The sequence below is a fragment of the Solea solea genome, chromosome 18 (genome assembly GCF_958295425.1).
Source record: "Solea solea chromosome 18, fSolSol10.1, whole genome shotgun sequence".
Lineage (NCBI taxonomy): Eukaryota > Metazoa > Chordata > Actinopteri > Pleuronectiformes > Soleidae > Solea > Solea solea.
In genome coordinates this window covers 3,653,419-3,676,306 of record NC_081151.1, presented here as the reverse complement: position 1 = coordinate 3,676,306, position 22,888 = coordinate 3,653,419, and the positions used below count along the sequence as shown (strand labels likewise).

Genomic DNA, 22,888 nt, shown 5'->3' with positions numbered 1-22,888 from the left:
CGTAGAATAAACAATAGAAAAATCTTCTGATTTGCTGTTTGAAATGATGTTATTAACATATTTTATGCTCATTTGATGCAAACCACTCCTGTCCCCGCCCCCTTTCCCCGCCTCCTGCTGTTGCTGCTGCTGCTATCACAACTCTCTGTGATAAAAGCCAGACCTCCAGCACCAGGCAGCCAGAGATACAAGGCGTCGGGAGAAAGACACACTGCCCCACTTAACAGCCCGACTCTGGCCCGCGCTGAACACGCTGCATTAACAAGGTAGCCAGTGTCCAGATACTGGACTGAGGAAAGACTAAAACCAGCTCATATACACTCACTCCACACACCTGTTGTTCCAGGATCTGTCTCTGTGTCTTCGTCGAGAGGAGGTGGAGGTAGTGGTAAATCTGCCTCTGTGTCAGCAGCAGATGTCCCTTCTCCTTCTGCTGTTGTTCCGTTTGTTTTAACTGTTGACAGTGGAGCTGTGTCGAATGTGGGGGAAGGCACCGGGGGGTCGGGTTCGGGGACACTGGTCTCCAGATTGTCGATTGGGACTGGAGGAGCCGGGAGTGCAGGGGGCGGGTGGTCTGCCTCGCCGACGTCATCGCCGCTGTCGTCAAAGTCGAAGGCTTCCCCCTCGTCTTCATCTGCAAACGCGACGCCGTCTGCCAACACTGAAGACAGAGATAGGATTCAGATTCTGGATTCTATCACTGATCCATAAAAGACGATGATAAAGTAAATGACATAATGAGCTGGTTATCTCTACAGTTATTTCACCACAATTTAAATCTAGAGTGTCAAAAACATTGTCAACTATTTTGATAATTGATTAATCAAATTAAAGTTTTTTTTTCCTTCTCATTACTATTAGGTTTTCTGATGTTTCGGCTTCTTACATGTGAGTATTTTCTGCTTTCTTTGCTCCATGTAACAAAGAAATCATCAAAACAAGACATTTGAGAACATGATTATTTCCACGTTTTAAAAACACCGATCGACATTTTCTGGACAAAACAAGATTAATCCAGAATAATCGAGAGATTAATGGATTATGAAAAGAATCGTTAGTTGCAGCCCTGGATACAATTACAATTAAATCAGTGAGTAACTTAAGGATTAGTTGTGAAAACAGCTTAAGTTTAGTCACAGAGTAGAATTATAACGGTTACATTTAAAGTCCAAAGTGTTTTTTACAAAAAACATACAAATTAGACGGAGAAAACTTTAAATAATCCTATTATTTTACTCAACGACTACTTTAGAGACTGTTAAAATATACACTGTGGGTGGCTGTTCTGGGTCTTTGGCTGTGAAAGTTGAAAGACTGCGGCATATGTAGACTTATAATTAAGGGTGGGGTGCGCTTCTGCAGTATGTTTTCTTACAGAAATGTTACCGTCAAGGATTCACCCCCCCCACAAGAAAAACAATGTCAGGGCTCAGCTACAAGATACTGTATAATATCAGCAAGTACTCAAAAGGCTTTACGTTCACTTGGCAGAGGACAGGAAGGGAGCAACCAATGAAACTTCCAGTTTTCACGCTGTAATTAGGCCGCCGGCAGGAAAGAGAGGCCGACACTCCCCTCAGAAAACGGTGGTACGGCCCGAGTTTGAGCATTATTTCTGATCTGACAACACAGAGGGTTAGGAAAGCACCGGCTAAACTCTCATCAGCTGGTTTCATGTTTTGGCATCAAGAAGCTCAACGTGCAGAGATTAAAGAAGACAGCGTTTCGGCTTTAAGTCAGTAAGAAAATACTGGTGAATCATTAAAGGGAGGTTTCTTTAACCCTTTGAGAACCTTATTCTATTTTCCTCAGAGGCATACCATGAATTCTTTGCATGCACGTTCATTAGTTGACCCAGCTTTATTGTGTTGGCTTTAGTCTAAACTCTTACTCTCATATCCTGCGCATTTTCCCAAAGAAAACAGAAAAATTCCATTCAATTCAATTCATTTCCACTATGACTCAGCGACATGATTCACTAGAGCTCCACCAGCCGAAATAGCTCAGTTGGGAGAGCGTCAGACTGAAGATCTGAAGGTCCCTGGTTCAATCCCGGGTTTCGGCACTTTTAACCTCTTCCGATCCCTTGTTGATTTGGACACATCCTGATATGTTTAACGTGCAACTTTCTGCCTCGCTGAAGTGAACTAAAGTTGAGCTCGTACTGTTTCTGTACCACATTCACTGTCGCAACAACCTGTGTCACTGTGGCTAAGTGATAAAGTACTTTTATGTTCAGGGGAAACATATTCCCTTAAGCAAAAACCCCCCCCCCAAAACTTTGAAGTCCCTCAAAACAATGCAGTCTGCTCTAAATCACCAGTGAAAGTCCCTCAGGCTCTGACAGGTACTTCTTTTCCTCTGTAGTCAGTGTCTGAGGAAAGGGTCCGTGACTAACGCTTCAGGTCGCCGCCGTGACCCCGTGTCCATCTGCACACATGGCTAAATATGCAAGAAAAGACAGGTGTAAAAGGGCAAGAGTGGACTTACAGATGTTATCCGTCGCTTTCCATCTGTGCAGTAATGAATGGTGTGGGCCCACAGAGATAAGGCACAGTTAGCTGACTAACAGCCTGTGGTAACTCCAGGACTGGGGTGGAATGTAGATCCTTTGCCAATACTTGTCCGAGTCTGCACTCAACGGGAAACACGGGACTGTGCAACAACAGGGAAGGACCGGGGTTTGAGTGGATATGGACAGATGATGACCTAGAAACTAACTCAAGGCTCAAACTACACTTCGATACCAATTCCAGAACGATACTTTTTTGATACCAATTTTATCAAATCAGTGTCAATTTTGGATTTCACTCATAAAAACAAGCACCGGCCTCTGAAAACACAACACAGACATATTCACACCTTCCTCTTTCCCTTCTATGGCAGTTACTTCCTGCATGTTTAAGACCCAGAGAAACAATGATACGATAGCATCGCGATATTCAGGTCACAATGCGATATTATCGCGATATACTTATATTTGCAAAATCATATATGGCAATACACTTGTTTATGCTTATCCACAGAATGTTTATTTGCAACATCAGTAAAAATAATTAGATACTCTAAAGCAGGGGTGTCAAACATACGGCCCGGGGGCCAGAACTGGCCCGCCAGAGAGTCCAATCCGGCCCACAGGATGAATTTGTTAAAATTCACACTACAATTCCAATCTAAACGTAATGTCAGATGCAAAATTTTCCCTTCCAGATACCTGTGACTAAATGTTTGTGCCTTTATAGATCCAGTGTGATGTGTAAATAGTAAATTTAGGCATGATATTGTTGAAATTGCACTTATATTTCTCAAGAAATTTCATGTTTTGTAAAAATATCCTTCATTAAATGTAAAACAAAAATGAAAAAACAAAGGAGATCTTGTTGGTCATAAGTTATTGTGCTATTATTTTACTATTTTTACTGGTTTGGCCCACTTGAGATCAAATTGTGCTACATGTGGCCCCTGAACAAAAATGAGTTTGACACCCCTGCTCTAAAGTGATATATCACCCCACAAAATATCACGATATTTCACTGTATCGACCCCCCCCCCCCCCACCGCTACTTAATACAACAAAAAGTTATGTCTGATACGTCGTGACTTGGGAGGAGTTTGAGTCTTTCTTCCCGTGTGAAAATGCACGAGTACAAGTATCGTGTCACGATATCTGCACTGTGTGAGTGTGAACGTACACTGGACACACGCAAACCTCGGCCTAGCTGCGGTTACCATTGTCGATTCATGGTGACAATATGGATTCTGTTCCGCGGGTTTATCTCCACACGGCCACATAATGCTCCTCTGAAATGAGTCACTGGGATACAATCCGCTCCGGCGTCACCCCGGCAACAAAGCAAGTGACTGGGCAGCAGGGGACGAACGAAGCATTTCTCTGGCCCGTGTGTCTATCCCCCCAAGCTGTGTGTGTGTGTGTGTGTGTGTGTGTGCACTGCAGCAGTGTGCAAGTCTAATACTGAGCCACATTGTCTGGTATTCACAGCAGCACAGCACATTTCACCCGCCTTACTCCCTGCCCACACACTCCACAGCAGTGAAGGAGCAGAGGAGAGGAATCCGTGTTGTTTACTCATATTGTCCAGCTTCTGCAGACCTCCAGGGAGTGATGACCTACAGATACTAGCCGCAGACACCAATGGTGCAACTCTTCAAACTCAGAACACATAAAAATCAAATAGAGCAAAATGTATCTTGAGTATCTGCAAATCTATTGAGAACAACATGATAGTACTTAAACAATTAAAAGTGTCGTAACAAGAACAATAGTTGTGTTTCTGCCATTTCAAGGTTAACACTTCCTATTTGTTGCAATTATTTTCCAACTCTATGTTTAAGTTCTCTTAACTTTCAGTTTGGATTGATGGTAGTGACTGAATTTTGTCACTTTGCTGAACTTTCCTGCACCCTGTGAAAAAGGGTGTGGCCAGTACGGGGATCGAACCCGCGACCTTGGCGTTATTAGCACCACGCTCTAACCAACTGAGCTAACCGGCCCACATGAGTGAAGAATTTAACCCATGCAGGAACCGTGGGTTATCACCAATGTCTGCGACGTCATGAATGTAAGTGACAAAGCTGTGTTGACTTTACTTTCAGGAGGCGGGGGAGGAAAGTCTTCCACGTCCATGATTGCTGCTCCTTAAACGCCAAACCTCCTCAGACAGCTGCATGCAGGGGATCAGCTACGCCAACACACATTCCTAAAGGAAAAAGGACAAATCAAATATGAAATAGGTGGGCGGACGTGCACACTTGTGACGTAACCACAGTAGTGGAGCGTCAGCAGGAGAGCGTGTGCTCTGTTGTGGTCACGGTCTGGCACCTTTTGTGTCAACACCAGAATCTGAGCCACGACTAATGCAGACAAATGACGGAGAACAAAGGAAGCTCTTATAGACTCGTATAGACTGTTGACACTGACTTGTTTACATGTACATGACATTCTCATTTGCTAATTGTGGCATTGAGACAAAAAAGAATGAGGGAGGGTTTCTGTAGATGCAGTGGGCAGATTTCAACTTAAATTTGCAGACTTTCTGTGACGTAAGAGCTAAAACACTTGGGATAGACCACACTTTGAGTTGTTTTTGTTCAAACACAAGACAAATCTATTGTCAAGCTAAGCTCGATCATCCAATAGGTGAAATCACACCATAGGGAGTGAGCAAATGTTACTGTAAAGTGTAACCCAGCAAGGTTATCATGTCTGAACACATCCCCGTAACATAGTCTCCTATGAACCTTGGCTCTTGACATCACAAACATGTAGATCGCTGCATGAAGGACCATTTAGGATGCAGAGGCCAGTGTGACAATTGGACATTTGATGGACATTTGAGAGACCTTTGGACCTGCTTGGGCACGACGAGAGACGTCGCATTCCAGTGCAGCACAGCCTTTTGTTTGCTGACGTACAATTCGTATCCAGAGGTGACAGTTTCTGTCAAAGACTTCCTCCATGAGCGGAAAAAAGCAGTAAAAACAAAACTTTGAAAGCTATTTCTAGTCGTCTTCAGCTCGCTAGTATCCACGCAAACAGATGGCAGAGTCGTGACATCATAGTACAGCAAAAGGGAAGCCATTGTTTGTGGCATGCACGTCCCAGATTCTACACAATCTCTACACATTTAAAAGTCTTCTTTTAACTCACACACACACACACACACACCTCGGTTATGCAGCAAACGGAGGATCAGGAGGATAATAAGTCACTCTCAAAGCTCTTGTCTTGTCTAGAAACAGTGAAATCCTTTGCTTGTTTGTCCTCGGCAATATTCACATGGCACACGGCCAGAGCAGTGGCTGTGAACACACAGGGCCAGTGTGGCTGACAGACAATGCTCGCACTAACAGGGGCAGGTAGAGTATGTGTAGCCTGAAGCCCCAGTGTTAAATAGCATGACATAACTGTGTACTAGGGGCGAACTATAGGAGGGAAATACCTAATTACAGTTTTTTCTTATAGATACTGCAACTGCAATTTCATTTGTGATGTTTTTGGTGAATATTCAGTTTAGTAAAATATGTAATATGTGGGACAGAGCGATTTAAAAGCATTAACAGTGAAGTTTGAAATCAATGATACACAGTTCGAGACCTACAGTACGTGCCCAGTCATGACGGAAGCTTTGAAGCGTGACTCACCTCTTCCTCCCCGAGAGAGCACCGCTCCAAGGTTGAGGACAGCGGGGAAGCTACGAGACAAAGACAAAGTCTTTCTCACTTCTGAGTTGAAACAAGTCAACAGATTCCTCTAATCATAATAATACTCTTCCCAACAAAGTTAGTCCGATGTCCACTTTTTTTCCTCCTCTGCATCATTACATCCTGCACCTGGCTCACCTTGTGGAATTGACCAGCTGGAAAAAAACCTGTGTTTACCACAGTGATGGTACAAAAGCAAGTGTGTGCGCCTCAACTAATCCCTCTGTTAATGTGTTTAAAGGGTTTAATAAAATGTCAAATGCAATTTAATCTTATAGCAATGATTGAGGACAAAGCAGACGGTAAAAAAAAAACAGCCGTATAGCTGATGACAGACTTGGCTGAGCGTGTCGTTACATGCTGGGAAGGCTGAGCTGAGCTCTGCAGACAGGAAAACAGTCATCTGGGCCTGCTGTTACAATACAGACAATTTGCTCACCTGTGTATTCCTAATTCCCACATATGTCAAAGAACAAGCACTGCCAGTTGACAGTATATGGTACCTGGTACGCTATATATATATATATATATACCCCTGTATACCCCTAAATGATTGACTTTTAATGATTTCTTTGTTGTTTTAATCATGGCAAAAGCTTCAAACTGATGAATCGATTATCAGAATAGTTGTCGATTAATCGCTTCAGCTCTACACTACTGTACGTACTGTAGGCACATTTAACTGAGAAAAGTTAGACTTGTTTTATATAATTCAGTCATTCAAACATTCCTGTCATACTTTCACACTTGCTCGCAACAAATGGAAATGCAGTGTGATCGGTGCTGATGGCTCCACTCTTGCTTCCTGGATTGTACAAGAGGCATAAAAGCCAAACCACAAAGTAGGAAGTAGGAACACCCCCCCCCTAAACAAGAGTAAGCCCCAAGGAGTGTTATTTTTTAATGAGAATGACGTTCTGCAACCTCCTCTGTTCCTTTCCTGCAGAGTGAGTCTATAGGAATTGGGAGTCAGGTCGGATTTGCTGCAGAAATCTTAAGGATGTGACGTCACGTGCAGTCCAGTGTGTTTCAGGGTTAACGTCAGTGGCCGACTTCCTCCCACTGTTACTGCAGCAGCGAGTGAGCAGCGAGTGAGTTGCTGTCATAGAACAGAGTCTGCTAACACCGAAAACTACAGTATCTCCTACTCGCAGATTTGGAGCGCCACAAAAATACAACATTTGCAGGACAAACGTACGTATACTGAGTGTGCACAATCTAGTTTCAGTATGCACGTCCCAGATCAACATTGGTGTCTGCATCTGCCAAAAAGGGCTTGAAGAATTTCAGCTGAAACAAACGTGCTTCCCTACAGTAAATAATTCAATTAAATTTCTGTACACTTTTCAAATTTACTGTACATAAACGGCACCTCACTTACGGCACCCAGAGATCCGTCGGATATAAAACGTGTCCGTCGCTGAGAGCTGCTATAAGTCAAGCAAACACCCTGGTTTGATGAGGGCTTTTGATTATTCTGTATTCTGTAGTGTAGCACACTTAATGACAAGTGGCATTCCACCACACACGGGCTGGAAGCCATGAACAAAAGCCTGGAGGGAAAGTGCGGTGAGAGAGGGTGAGAGAGAGAGGGAGGGAGAGAGAGAGAGAGAGAGAGAGAGAGAGAGAGAGAGAGAGAGAGAGAGAGAGAGAGAGAGAGAGAGAGAGACGTGTAGTCTGCTGTGAGCATCTGTCTTTGGCTTTGCAGTTCTGTGGCTGAGAGATACAGTACATTGAGCAGTGTGTCCTGGTCCTCTCCTTCCACCAGCCTTACAATAGTCAGGCCTCAAGTGAAAACAGCACATCCTGGGCTTACAAAGAGTAGATGGACAGGCTTAACGCTGCACTGTAATGTATTTGTGGGGGAGGTTCGGGGGAGGACAGTGACGAGGGGTGCTCTGCAGCATACTGAAGTAGTCTCTTCATAATCAGCATCAAGGAGGCCAATATAAATAAATAAAGAAATAAAAAGAAAGAAAGAAAGAAAGAAATCTATAGCTACAAAACTTGTAGAAATGCTTTAATGTGTCAAATAAGTGACAGTTATTACATTGTCACATAATTATAAACACAGCCATCTAAAAGATCTATGGCCCACTCGCAGTGTCACATTTTGATTAACAGCCACTCTGCTGTTCTGCTGTGCCAGGCAGCGGCGCCTGTCCTCTAAATCTCAACTAAAAAGCTGTGCAGCAGCTCATACACTGCGACTTACTGCACTATCTCTCAGTATCTGGGCAAAGCAGCCTTGACAACAACACACACCACACTTCACAAACCCACCCTGACCTCAGAAAGGGGCGGCGGGGGGGGGGGGGGGACCTTACAGACAGACACAAGATGGCTGCCTTTCAAAAGCAAAAAAAAACAAAAATCCTGACACAGATGTCACAATAAATCACAGATATGCAAACAATCTTCCTCATAATTGCACAGCAAGAATCAAGAGTCCACCCAATCCCCCACTCAGTGTAATAAAACCTACCCTCAGTGAACAATCAACAAAAGGATGAGTCTCCATTTACAGGCCCAAAGGATGTGGATTTTGAGGGAATACATGTAAACGAGCAATGGTGTCATTAATAGGCGTACGAATAACATTGCAATACATCCTTATGTACTTTTTTAAAGGATTCTCAGAGGCTCTGTTTTCACTGAAAAGTGGTAAAGTACTTCATTGGCTCTGCCAGCTCGGGAATCCCAGAGCCAAATGAGAGACTAGAGCTGTATAGTATTTCAAATGTGGTGTCCGTTTGAAAAATCAGCGACAGCCATGGTCTTGGCTGTCACTACTCAGTGGTCTCCACCCACCCGGTGAGCCACACCAAAGCGTCAAGAGGCTAACGTGTCACCAGAAGAACACTATACAGTGTCTAGTGAGGAGCGGATAAGCGAGCGGCTGCTCCCAAAGAGCTTTTGTTGAGGGAATTTTAGGATTAAAAAGGAGGAACTGGATTTATTCAGGTGACAACAAATGAGCTCCTGGAGAACGACGACACTCCGGCGTCCTTCAGAGTGTGGCGACACTGTCAATTCACAGAGCACAGCACTGGTAAAGATATTTCCATACAGCAGTGTCATCCACCTGCAGAGGAGAGGTCACGGGGTCATGGATTAAAGCCAGAAATGCTGCTCTACACACATTTTCTGTAGTTCAGTACATTTCTGAGCCACGAGGAGTTTGTTTATTTTTCACCACAGTTACGGTTCCTGCCATAACAACAATAATATTCCACAAGTCTGCAGTCAGACAAAAAAATGGATGTTTGGCTTAGTAAAAAAAACAAGACTAAGAAAAGACTAGAGCTAAAATTAGCCAAATAATCACCTTGCAGGAATGCCAGCATGAGGATGGATGAAAGTGAATCCTGGTTTATTTTTTAACAAAACACAAGTGCACAGACTGCAGCTCAACGCAGCCAAACTATCATGTTTTCACTGACACGTGCATGAAATAGAGACGTGATTTGTTGATCAAAGCGACAGTTTATCTGTAGGAAGTGGCTTATTTGTCTATTCAAAAACACAAACACGGCACTAAAACTACGCACATGTGAGCTCGTCGTGAGTGAAATGGGTCGCGATGGCTTGTCATCTTAAAAAGTTTGTCCCCCCCAATGTGAAACGATTGGAAAACAGTGTTAAATACTCGATAACAGACACGTCAAAGAGACTTTTATTGTCTGAAAGTGTCTGAGTGTGGATTATATGATGCATTTTGCATCCGTGTCACCCGGAGCCTTCCCCAGGTTTTATGACAGTGGGTCGAGGAATGAAGCAGCTGTACTTGCAGCCTGGCCACGTTGGTTATTTGCCAAACAAATTACCAATGTGTACCTGTCTGTGTGTGTGTGTGTGTGTGACCTCCTGCATGTCCCAACTCACCCATGACTGACTGAGCAACATGGAAAACACACAAGACCACAAAATACAAATAAGGATCAAAGCTAAGTTTTATTGTTTCCTGTAAACACAGGAATGTGTGCAGAATGGCAGCCACTGAGGGAAATAGTTCATCTTTAAATCACAGCTTTACTACCTTTTTTTTTTTAAAGACTGATCTTCCAGTTGACTGGAGCTGGGTGGCCTTTCTCATTGAGGAATGCCATGCATGACTACTTGAATTTGTGGATGGGGTTGAAAAGCTCCAGCTCTGACTGAGAGAGGAGGCTGAGATTCTTGTATTTGTTTTGTGTGGTCGCTTTTATCAAGATGGGGAACTGGACTAGTTATAAATCTCTTTTTTTTTAAATTTAATTTAATTTTTTTATCTCATCTTAACACCTGCAAATGCATCCTTGAAGAGGTGCAGTGGGTTCAGGTTGTGATCATGAGGATATGTGTTGGTATCAAGATCTAGTTAGTGTGTTACAACAACAACAACAACAAAGAAAAGTACATGTGAGACTTTTAACTCTTTACAACTGCTCATTTACATATTATTACTGCTTAATTAAAGGAAAGGACGTTGTTAGAAAGCTGTGACTGTGTTTGCTGTGGCAGGTATTTCTCAGTGTTGGAAACTTGGCAGTGTCGCAGAGGCGCCACGTTATAGCCATCTCCCCCCTCATACACTGTTTTCAACGAAAACACGCATGTCACACACAAATAACACGCCGAACAATGTCGTTTCTCTCCATAACTATAACCAAACACGAAGTACACACCTGAAACGAGACATAACGAGTTGCAGAACACTTCATTTAGAGACGTTCAAAAACTTTGCCAGAAACGTTGGAAATGATCCCCAACTCACCATTTAGTGACGTTTCGTCCCGACGAGAAAACACTTTATCACTCCGCTTTATCACACTTTATCATAAACTGTTCAAAGTAATGCATTTGTCACTGTGACGCGACTCAATTAAAACAATAAATGAATTAAAAACACGACAGAACACGTCCTGCGCTTCCCAGCGTCCTTCTCTAAAACTTCTCCCTACGTTCGCAAACTGACTCCATCCATGAAGACGCTCACCTCCTCCTGGATGTTGATTGGTCGACGGGGAGCGGAGAGGACGTCTCTGATTGGCTGAAGGGAACGTCAATCAAGTGGGAACGGGAGTTCCACACTTCCCACGTGACGCGTGAGGTGGCTTCCCTCGGAACAGCTGTGCACAGAGGGATGTTGCAGGAAACCATTAATAACTGTAGAAACAATAATAGTACTACTAATAATAATTATTATATTATATATTTATACTTAATAAATATCTATATCTATCTATATAAAATATCCTGTTAAGCAGAGCTCTGCATATTCATTGGTTTGACTATCAGTTAGATTCCACAATTTATTTTATTTTATTTTATTTAACCAGGTACGATAAATTAAGAACAAATTCTTATTTACAACTGCAGCCTGGTAAAAAAGCATCCAGAATGTTCTATTAATTAAAGCTTGAACAATTACTCGCTTATTAATCGATTACTAAATTAATAGTCGACTACCGATGAATGCTTTTTTCATCATTAAAACAAGATATCTTTCGATTGTTTCGGGTTCTTTAATGTGAATATTTTCTTCATTTCTTTGTTCCATATAATATAAGAAATCACTAGAAGTGAATAATTTTGGTTTATGGACAAAAACAAGACATTTGAGAACATCATCATTTTCCAGGTTTGACAGAAACTGACATTTATGGACCAAACGATTACTCAATGAATCGAGAAACTAATCAACAGTTGCAGCTCTCTCTCATATACATACATATACATATGTATATATACACACACACACACACACTAATATATGTATATATATATATATATATATATATATGTATATAAATAAATACTCCAGCATTCAACTACGAATTTGAATTTTGTTCCAAATAAAATTGAAATATCCCAAAAAAAACCAAAATTAATTATTCTGCAAGTGGAAAAATCTTCAAGCAACGTTATAATGTATCTCAGAAACAATTATTCTAAACAACAATCCTGATTGTAAACATGCTGCTTGGTTTTTTTGGAGGAAATAAACCTTAAAGTGGGAAGAAAATGTGTGGCCACACCAAAGCCTCTAATCCTGAGACCATTTTTCTCCTCTGCTGCCACCTACAGGCCGATGCACAACCTTAACACACACACACACACACACACACAAAATAGGAAACAAAAGACAAAACACAATAGTATTGTGTGAGTAAACCATTTTTAGTATTCAAATCAAATCAAAGTACTCCCCAACAAAAACACAATGTGAACAGACAGTTTGTTCTCCACCTACTGTGCAATGTTACAATGCAGTGTTATTCAAAAAGGAAATACAACAATCTCTGATGTTAGTAATTTCATGTACAGTAAGAGAAAAAAAACCATATTGTATTTCTGTTTATTAACTGATGAAGATAAAATATTTTCAAATGCTATAGCACTTCTTTGGTTTTTGTTGTTTTTTTAAACACTGATGGCATCCATCATTTACCATTTCCTCCTCCTTTTTCTTCTTCTTCTTTCTTTTAAGTTATAAATCCACACATAAAAACAAAACTAAACCTACATAACTAAATTAGCATAACTAATTATGGAGGTATGGTATGGTAGAAATACTGCTACAGCTTAGACTCTGGGAAATGTGAGTGATAAAAGGTAAAAGGATCAGAAAGAGGATCCAGTCCATATTAACCTGAACCATGACGACTTGACAGATTTAATTATCCACAACTCTCCAGTGAGAGACCTTCAGAAGTAGATGTTTTAACTGCAACTCATGTGCTGATAATACAATTATGTCTGTTGTAAAAGCACAACTGGCTCTACGGGTGACAAAGACCACATTCTTGTTGTGACTATACTACTTGGCTTTTTTTTTTTAAACTAGTGATGAGAAGCAAGACACAACATGATACTACTCGTCTTCTTCTGCTTAACGGAGAGACGCCGCCGCAGCAGCAGCAGCAGCGCAAAAACCCACTCCAACATGACAGGATAGAAATATTTAAATACTGTACTCGTTACGTAGCTTCACCAAATCTTACAAATGTTTCAAGCTGATTTTTCATCTCACTTCCACGATTTAGATTTTCATGTCTGTGTGTGTGTGTGTGTGAATGGCTCTTACAACATACAAGGATGTATGTTTTAGCAGGATTAGGTAAGAGCTACTTCACTATCTTGGGGGGGGGTAGGCTACGGCCCAAAATATGAGCCCTCGAAATGACAAAGTGGATATTTTTTTCACTTCTTTAAACACTACATATTTTTGTGAATTTTTCAAATCACGTGGAACAAGAACAAACAATTCAGATTTGACTGTTGGTGTCACAGTGGTATGTTCTCTCAGTCAGGGCACTTTCTATTCTTCCCCCTCTGTAAATGAACCGACCAGACTGGATGTTTCACAACACACTGTCCTGAATTTGACAAATGCAGTGCCCCATTTCACACTGTTACACAGCCACACTGCTAAGAGGTAAAAACGGGTTAAATAAATATTCATTCCTTCACACAATTAAAAAAAAAAAAAAAACACTGCACTGCTTGAATGTAAAACCTGATGGGAGGGAATGTGTATCTAGGAGCAAAGAGGTCGAGGACTTGACGTCCTATTGTATTGTAAAAAGGCTACAGTCAGTCAGTTCACACGTCAATTCTGAACGACAAACAATTAAAAGCAAATATGGCATCAGTCTGATAAGAAATGACCTTGTTGGTGGCCCTCAGCTTGCATGAGGCTTAACAGGTCTAACTCCAGTTTGGCCGCGTACGGCACCATTCAGAGGAACCGACTTGTTGCCAAAGTTCCAGTCCACGGGGTTGAGTAGCTGCATGGTCTTCTTGTGTGTCCACATGGGGTTGAGGACCACTGTGAGCAGAGCGAGGCCAGTGTAGAAGAGCAGCCGATGGGCTAGGGCCATGTGAGCATTGATGTCACTCCAGTGGGTGAAAGTTATCCACCACATGTAGTAGGTGAGGACCATGCGACAGTGGAACATATGGATCATCACCCACTGGTTGGCTCTCCAGATCAGAGTGCGTGCCCAGCCAGCCTGTCGGGGTGAAAGTACATGTTGTTAAAAAACTTTATACGTTTTTTTACAGACCTGTATTGCCAATAATAATAATAAAGGGAGCCGCAACTGACTCGAGATTACAGGAGGATACTCAGATTATCTTGAGTTTTTATCTGCTAGGTTCTCAAAAGGAGTTCTCTATGACTGGAAAATATACCTGGCAGGAGAATCTCTGAAGCGACTTCTGCAGTCAGTTGTGTTCATACATACAATTAGAAAGTAGTAACTCAAGCCTTTTTTCTTTTTGAAACGTCCTCTTTGCAACAGTGTGGTTCACAAGGAACTGAAACCTGGTGATGTTATCAGTTATAAAGTAACTGCACTAACAAGAAATGTCTCTCACCTTCAGTAACATCCAGGATACACAGGTAAACGGTGTGCTCATCTCCAGCAGCAGAGTAACCATGGGCAGGTAGTGACCAGTGAAATCCCACACAACCGCCCCTGCATACCCCGCGAGGGCGAAGAAATGGTGCGTCGCCAGTGGGACGTCAAACGACCAAAACACCACACTGGAGACGTGAAGTGCCATATTCTCAAACACGAAGAAGCCCGTGGCTGTTAGGATAGTGAACCACGACCAGTCCTCCTGACCTGTCACTCTGTCTCTGGCCAACACAGAGTTCTCCGTCAGCGCCCGGAGGCCTGCTACAGAACTCTGGATGCCAAACACGGCCCGAGTGGCTGCAAGGTTCCAGAAGACTTTCTCCTTAGATAGCAGGGACTTGTAGGTGCTGGACAGAGCCGCAGAGAGGAGGTGGGAGAGGAGGAATGCTGCTGCGTAGAATCCGAATCCCAGGCTAATAACCTGGAGGCGATAGTCCCATTGGAAATATTGTGCACTGGGCTGGGGAAGAGGGCTGGGTGGCTGGTCAGCATCCATGGTGATGGTGGGAGGACGCTGGAGTTAAGATGGACTGAAGCTCTGCTGAACATGGGATTGTGGACCAAACATGGTCCACTCAGAGCTGATGAAGGAAAACACAACACGAGTTAACACGAGTTAACACGAACCAGATATAATATGGCGCTGCTAGCAAGAGTGCCTTGAATTGCTGTAGTTTAGGGACGCTCTGCTACAAACAACTGGTTCCTTTGAATAGTTATTTCGAAGCTAACAAGTTCTGTAGCTGTGACAAACACCACGACGTTACTTTAGCAACTCGGGAACAAAAGTGTTGTTTCTCAAACAATACGTGTAAGCTAGCAAAGTGAAGCTAAGTAGCGCAAATCAAACGTAGCACGGCGTTTCAATGTAAACAAAAGGGCAACATAGCAAACTTAGCACAAACACACCCGGTTAGCAGAGGCCTTGTGTAACTAATAATAACAAATAACAGCAGCAGCGGATATGTGAACATGTTTGTGATACATACCGTAGTTAGTACATAGCGTACAGAGGCGTCTCCAGTGAACACATTAGTGTTACACATCAGTCGCCTGAAGCTTCAACACAATTCACATCACAAGACTTCAATTTGGTCATGTGACTTTGAAAAGCGGAAGTCGCGAAGTCACGCCTCTTCCGCTAGCCCCCACCTTTCATTGGTCGAGACCGCCGAACGCCAGACCCCCATTGGCTGTTGTTGTTTTTGTTTTGTTTTTACCTTTGAGATAGAGGAATGATCATTTTTGTGTATATTTCTACTGTACATAGGTCTCGACTTATCAATATAGTTGTTTTGTATGATGGAGATTGTGTGTGATAGAGAAACATCCACAAAGTGATGTTTCCGTTATACGTGATAGGCAAAATAGAAAAATGAAAACATTGCATGCATTTCTTTCTTTGGCCAAAAGGGGGCGACATTGCATCTTGTATTTGAGGTCGCCACAGTGTCAGAAGTTTGAGTTTTAGTATGAAGTTTTGTTTTCTTTATGTGTGAAATTACAATAATTGCAATCTGAATCAGTGTGTGGTTTATTCCTAGGTTGATTGTGACTCATCCACAGTGAGATGTAAGTGTTAAAGTTTGTAGTTATACTTACCTCTTGAGTCACAAAACACCACTTGGGAGAAAATTGGTAAAAATGCCAAGCACTGCAACAGCTTGATGGTTGAGCCTTCATCACGTCAGCTACTATTCTACAAAATGTAGTTTGGTGCCTCGTGATATGAAAGAAGATCTGGAATCAACTGGTGACATTTTGAAAAAATATCCGTATTCTTTATCATAATTGTCTGGACAACTTTTTTCAAAGCAACCCACAAAGACAAAACATTTCCAAACGTTTTCTCCAAAAATTTAATTGCAGTATTATTTACACTGGATGACCTCAGCGATGATCAAACTACTCAAAGAGGCAAAAATCTTTCGATAGCTCAGCTAGGAAAGAATGGAGGGAAATGCTGCTTCAAACTGTTTAAATAATAATAATAATAATAATCATAATGATGATTAACGGTAACTTGACTTGAATAAATAAATATATAAATAAATAAATACATACATACATAAGGGAAAAACATACGTACAGTGAGACAGCGTCATTGTCTGTGACAAAAAGGAAAAGCCTACATTCAGAATCAATATTTCGCATGCCGTCATATCAGCGTACAGTATAAAATAACCATAACAAAGTCAAAACGAAAACAAGAGCAGAAAATAGTCATGTCGTCAATGAAGCATATATTATATATATATATATTTATATATATATCTCTATATATATATATATTTCTTTACAAATAATGAATATTTGGAATTATATTCATCCTCACTAGAGATATGATATACAAGAGATGAAAATAGTTTTAGCTAAACGACTACATTTTTTTCTCCTTTCGTTTAGTAATTATAGAGTTGTTCCACGTTCCAAGTTCAAGGAAGTGTTTGCTTTTTCCACAGCAAAAAAATCCCCCCCCACACCCTTGAATTATTATTCTTATTATTGTTGTTGTTATTCAACATCATGGGCTCTCGTGTGAAAAGCAGACAGACAGAGAGGCCACAGAATGTCAGGATCTGGGGCTTAAATGATAGGAATAAGTGAGAAGGGGAGAGGGCAGGAGTGATCTGCTTTAAACACAAAACACATGGAGGACACGTGGCTCTGCAGAGTCAAAACTGATGGCACAGTTTCACAGTTATTTAATAAATGTGACCTGCCCTCTGGACCGACAGTGTGTTATATTACCATCATCTTTAAACTAAAAACACTGCTGAATCCTCACAGTGTCACATGCCACACGAGTGTATGTCGAAACAATGGAATTCAGCACCAAAAATGGCAAGAAAAATCACTTCTTTTTGAACAAAAGAGTAAGAAAACACTTCTCAGAGGTGGAAGATTAACCACGGGGATACATTTGACCCAACGTTACAGCAGAGGTAATACTTTTCTCCAGAAAGGAAATTGTCTTCAAACTAATGTATGATATAAGCAGAATATACTTCAAATCTACTCCAGCCTGTGTCTCTATTGCACAAATCATTTTCAACATTTCCCGCTCCCTTTGGCACTTGGGATCTTTCTTTGCTCTTTAAAAATGGTTCAGTCGCGGTTGAACTACAACTACGGTCTCGTTGCAATTATGTGAAGGCTTTAAAAAACTGAACCGAGGTGGAGGATACAGTTGTACAGTGCTGCTGATAGATTTAGGGGGTGTTTTTGCAAGTGAAGGCCACTATTCAGCAAAGCATCTGTCAACATAAGCTGTGAAGGACCTTGGATGTTGTTTGCTTGATCTCACCGAGGACCCCGAAATCTTACATAAGCTGCTTTGCTTAGTCACAGACAGCCAGGAAAATGTACCCAGCGCAGCAACACCAGCGTACGACACCAGCAGTTTGGTGCTCGCTGCAGCGCCGTCGCCTCCTCTAAGCCAGCATATGTCAGGCCTCGTCTGTCTCTCTGCCGTCTGCATGCCACTGTGGCAACAGCAGGGGGACGTCGCTGCTCTGCCAAGTGACTGGCACGCTGCAGAAACCTGCTGTCATAATGTTAAAGGTCCCTCTGCAGTTAAAACAACAGCAAGAATTATAACATTTGATGAGGATTTTTAGCTCAAATATGTCGTATTATAGACTTTGGTTACTGAAAAATACTTATTAGCTTTGTGAGAGTGAATAATGCCTGCGCTCTGCTACAAGAAGTATATCATAACTAAAAAGAAGTCAATAATGGACTCTTATGCTGTGGGATGTTGATGTTAGCCAAGAAGAGCTGAACGAAGGCCAAGTGAACTTGGTGGGAAAGGTCAGTTTTGAACACGGGAACAGACATGAATATACGATGATATATAGATCTAATGATGTCAGAGCCTTTATATTGGTTCTTACTTAAAAGTAACCCAATGATTGTGCGTGGTTGATTGTATTTGGTGTGAGTCAGATGCGGGTCAAATTCACAGAAATGTATTTAACGTCGTTAGTGACAAAAATGTCCTTCAAGTGCTTAATGACGCCGGTCCACGCTGGCACACGATTACTCAGCCAAACATTTATAAAGCCGTAAAAAAAGTCAAATAATAGTTTGCTCGAGCGGCGCATCGATCGGCGAACATGACCTTATGTCGCATTGATAGTCTGTCTAGTACCGTATTGATTAAACAAAAAGGCAGCACCGTTTTGTTAATTGATTATCCAAAGTTCTTACAACAGACTTCGGGGCTTTAAATCAGCAATTTAAATGTATGAGGGGAGAGGGAGCAGCAGCAGAACTGGAGCTTTTTGTTCTTTATCATCATTCAGGACTGAACTCTTTCATGACACGCCGCAGGTCATGTGTTGCACCAGTTATTTGGATCTTGTCTAAGGTTCTTTTATAACTTTATTGAATTGGATTGTACCGTAAAAAACTGGGCTCATGCTTATAACCGACTCATTTATTCGTCCGGCTTTAAATTTTTAAACACTAAACTTGACTGAAGTTGATATACAGATTTTTTTTTAGAAATTTATGCAGGAAATGTCAGTTTGTGTAACGTCACACACTGACGTTACGGTTGGATTTACAAAGAGCTGGTGCAACCGGGGTGTCTCTCGACTGCACTGCAGCATCGAAGCGATCAGAGAGGCCAATAACAACGTGATGTTTAAAAAAGAAAAAGAAACATCACAAACACGTCTGCCCGGATACCAAAGGTCAAAGGTTGCCTCAGTTTGTTTCCATTAGTCTCAGTGTTTCTTCGTAGAGGGAGCGAGTGCATTTACGATAAGGCTTGGGTCCACGTTCAGCGACACGGGAACTCTTCCACGTGAACTGTGAATATTACAAAGCTCCTTCTTTAAACTGGAGTAAGTGGTAGTAGTGCAGATAGTTTTGATGTTCAGGAGGATCGCGCCGCGTTACCTCTGTGGGGTCCGTGGTTTTACCTGGAGTGTGAGTGTTGTGGGGACGTAAATGTGTTTACACAGACACATTACTGGGACAACAAGTCCCCCATCATGCAAATTCAATGTTAAGGTGACGGCATGTTTGTATGGTTAGCATGAGTTTAGGGTCAGGGCAGTAGTGGTAGTTATGGTTAAGGTTAGAGTAATGGCGTATTTCCACTACCTTGACTCTCTTCGGCACGGAACGTACGACACGGCAATTTTGCGTTTGCACTCACGATAAAAAACTGGTTCCAAACAAGCTGCGTGACGGGTTAGTTCAATTACACTGAAAACAACTTGTTTGTGTTAGCTGAATAAATTCGATTATTACTCGTCAACTATTTTGATAATCGAGTCATAGGTTTGAAGCTTTTCTCATGATTAAAACAAGATTTCTGATTGTTTTAGCTCCTTAAATGTGAATATTTTCTTAATTTCTTTGCTGCAGATAACAAATAAATCATTAAAACGGAATCATTTTGGTTCGGGGGACGAAAACAAGACATTTGAGGAACATCGTCATTTCCAGGTTTGACAAACACTGATCAACATTTTTTAACGCCCGATTAATCGTGAAAATAATCGACAGATTAATCGATATTTGCAAAACGAAGTCACAGCAGTCTCATGCAGCCGTGCAGTGATGACTCCGCTCACGTTGAGGAGGTACTATAGTGTAACGGAAACACAACCTAAAGCGTGCCGTGCCGTGCCGAGGTGAATCGAGGCGAGGCGAGCTGGGAAAAGGGGCTTAAGGAAATGAATGTAAATGAATGTAATGTCCTCTGACGTCATGGAAACCAAACTGTGTGAGTGTGTGTGTGTGAGTGCTGCAGCAAACCTGTGGATATGCAGTGGGGGGGGGGGTCTGGGGGCGGATAAAGAAACAGATAATAAATATTCTTCCCGCTCACAATTCAAAAATACAACAGTACTATTGTGAACTTGGATATGTACATTTCCCTTGGAAATAGAGAGAATCGTTATAAGTGCATAAGTGCGTTTGTCTACACATTTTGGATCTAAGGAGTTACACAAACCGTCATAGTTTTCTCTGGGTTTTTTTTTTGTCTTCTACATAATGAAAAATGTTGGCACACGACTTGCATGTTTTCTGCTTCAAGTAAATGTCAGTATTTTGAGCGTTGGCAACAGGAACATGAGAGATATAGGGAAGTTGTTTTGAAATGTGCACGTGAATGAGCTGAGACGACTCGTTCTTCCACCAATCCAGACCGTGAACGATGCTTTGACTACGACCAGATTAGGGTAGAAAGCTGCATTTTTCAACACTGACCGGACCAGAGCTTGTACAGGCTGCCTGAATAACCTTGAACAGGTGATCAGTGCCACATGCACATCGTTGAGGTATTTCAAGCATTGGCACTTTTCAAAGTTTGGAACTTACAACAATGTTTTTTTTTTGTGATATTTAGCTTGTAGTTAACACTGACTCCAAAAAAAGAACAAAGGAAAAGTCACAACGTGAGATTAAATCATCTAAAAATACCGAAGGTTCACTAACTTTGACCATTTTTGAATTAAATATAGATTCTCTCATTTACTCTTTTCTTTTTTTTGTTTAGCTCAAAGGCCTAGTTGCTGGTAGGTTTTCAAAGCTGCACTTTTTTAAATGGCACTTTGCAAATGCTGAAAAACTACAGATGTACCCACATCCAGGACATCGGATGAGAGAGAGCTTGTACAGGCCGAGTATCGGGATCACCAGCAAACCACGGAGAAACCCAACCGGACCCACGTCAGACACACATCTCTGCTAACACATACTCGGGCGATGGGAGGAGAGGCTTGGCACATCCTGCAGACCGATGATGACGATGATTACTGAGGATGGCAAATCCAGATCAGACAACAGATGGATAAAGGAAGAGTAAAGAGAGTAGCAGTCTAGAAAAAAGGCTAGTTTTGAAGTTGTTTGAACGTGGGAGCAGGGAGACGCGTCGGCCCCTGACCCTGTCTTCTCAAAGTCTAGTCTGAGCCTCGGGAATATAGATCTCGATGCTGTCCGCTCGCTCCGAGGCTGAGTTCTGCCGGAAAGAGGCTGCTCTCTTGGCCGCCATGAGCCGTCGACGAGCCTCCTGTCGATGCCTATCTGGAAGGTCCAAGGATTTCTCCCTGGTCACTACGCTCCTCTGTCGAACTGTCTTCTTTGGTACTGGAGCTGGTTGCTTTAAGAAGAAGAAGAAGAAAAAGATTCTGAAGTGGTTGTAATGGTCCTTTAAAAAGTGTTTTTGTTAAAGCAGTGTATGGAAAATCATTTTTCGGGTGTGAGATTTGTTAATTTATGCAAGGAACATCCCCAGAGTGATCCATACTTGATCCAAAATAAAAGAAATTGCCAATTAGCCCTTAACTACGGAAGCGACTGACTCACCTTCTTCTCCGGGCTGTCGACGGGCCTCCAGTTGTTGTCCTTGATCTGCTGCAGCTGGTCAAACTTCACGGTGACGTCGTCGATGGAGAGCTGCAGCAGGTCCCAGAACCCGGCCAGGTCCTGAGAGGTGGGCCGCGGCATGGCACTGGGGTCCTACACGGGGGGGGGGGGGGGGGGGGTTACAGTGACAGCATCAACAGCACTGAGGTTGCACTGCAGCGTGTGTCCACTAGATGGCCTTATCAGATTCATCAAAACCAGTGGTGGAAATGAAGGATGAGAGGATGGGATGATGTTTTCTGCTCTGTTACCAGGATGAATTCAAAAAATACTGCGCCAATTTCTTCAGGTTTGGCAGATGAGGATGAACCAACCCTGAAGTTTTGGTGTTGATCCAATTTAAGAGAGCGGAAAGCAGCACTTTTATTGAGAATCTGCATTTTATGGAGCAAAAAAAAGCAATATTTAACTTTGAAGATCCGGTGCAGATGAGGATTATGATCCAGATTTTGTGTTGTTGAGTCATTTTAGGGGTTGATATTGTTTTTCCCAGTAACTGTACAGTCATCTGTGTTGTTGTAGTCATCATAAAATAAATATTATGCAAAACAGAATATGAGGAAAAAGCTAGAGTTAGGAGAAAAGGCTGGTTATTGGTTAGAGCCCTTGAGTGTTGGCAGAGGCATTTGCTCTCTGAGCTCTGACATAATAAAGTGCCTTTGTCAGTTGGGTCCTCTTCATCACCCGATTGCTGCTGAAATGAAATGAACATCAGATTTTCCGAGCGCCTCGTTGTCGCTGATTTTAATGAGTCACGAGAATCTGTGTTTTTTTTAGGTAACAAGTGTTAGTGTGTAAGATTTTAAACCAAAACAATATTAGGCACCATCTGTGTAACTGGTGAAGAGATTATCTTAAAAAAGCATGAG

General features: G+C 42.1%; 3 protein-coding genes and 2 non-coding genes across 7 annotated transcripts in view; 1 reads left to right on the top strand and 4 right to left on the bottom strand.

Annotated features, from left to right (window-relative positions):
* Positions 1–11,193, bottom strand: part of arhgef10 (Rho guanine nucleotide exchange factor (GEF) 10) — a 39,655-nt gene extending 28,462 nt beyond the window's left edge. For 2 of the 3 annotated variants that reach the window (XM_058615366.1, XM_058615368.1), the window contains exons 1-3: positions 10,979–11,192; positions 4,609–4,718; positions 335–661 (exon numbers count right to left, since the gene is read on the bottom strand). In XM_058615366.1, the coding sequence (XP_058471349.1) occupies positions 335–661; positions 4,609–4,645 (364 nt within the window). In that variant the 5' untranslated portion in view covers positions 4,646–4,718; positions 10,979–11,192. Of the gene's footprint in view, positions 1–334; positions 662–4,608; positions 4,719–6,162; positions 6,213–10,978 lie in introns of all 3 variants that reach the window. The other variant, XM_058615367.1, reaches the window with a different exon arrangement.
* trnaf-gaa (transfer RNA phenylalanine (anticodon GAA)) lies at positions 1,993–2,065 on the top strand. The gene has a single exon. It is a non-coding gene; the product is annotated as a tRNA-Phe (tRNA).
* On the bottom strand, positions 4,439–4,512 carry trnai-aau (transfer RNA isoleucine (anticodon AAU)). Its single transcript has one exon. It is a non-coding gene; the product is annotated as a tRNA-Ile (tRNA).
* A 1,170-nt stretch (positions 11,194–12,363) lies between the features above and the next one.
* cln8 (CLN8 transmembrane ER and ERGIC protein) lies at positions 12,364–15,719 on the bottom strand. The gene is made up of 3 exons (XM_058616373.1): positions 15,620–15,719; positions 14,587–15,211; positions 12,364–14,219 (listed from the first exon to the last, which is right to left on the bottom strand). Exons 2-3 carry the CDS (start codon positions 15,124–15,126, stop codon positions 13,890–13,892), a joined length of 870 nt encoding a protein of 289 aa, XP_058472356.1. The 5' UTR covers positions 15,127–15,211; positions 15,620–15,719; the 3' UTR covers positions 12,364–13,889.
* Positions 15,720–20,429: 4,710 nt separating this feature from the next.
* Positions 20,430–22,888, bottom strand: part of dlgap2a (discs, large (Drosophila) homolog-associated protein 2a) — a 139,902-nt gene continuing 137,443 nt past the window's right edge. The window contains exons 14-15 of the mRNA XM_058615410.1: positions 21,960–22,112; positions 20,430–21,753 (exon numbers count right to left, since the gene is read on the bottom strand). Coding sequence (XP_058471393.1) covers positions 21,547–21,753; positions 21,960–22,112 — 360 coding nt within the window. The 3' untranslated portion in view covers positions 20,430–21,546. The remainder of the gene's footprint in view (positions 21,754–21,959; positions 22,113–22,888) is intronic.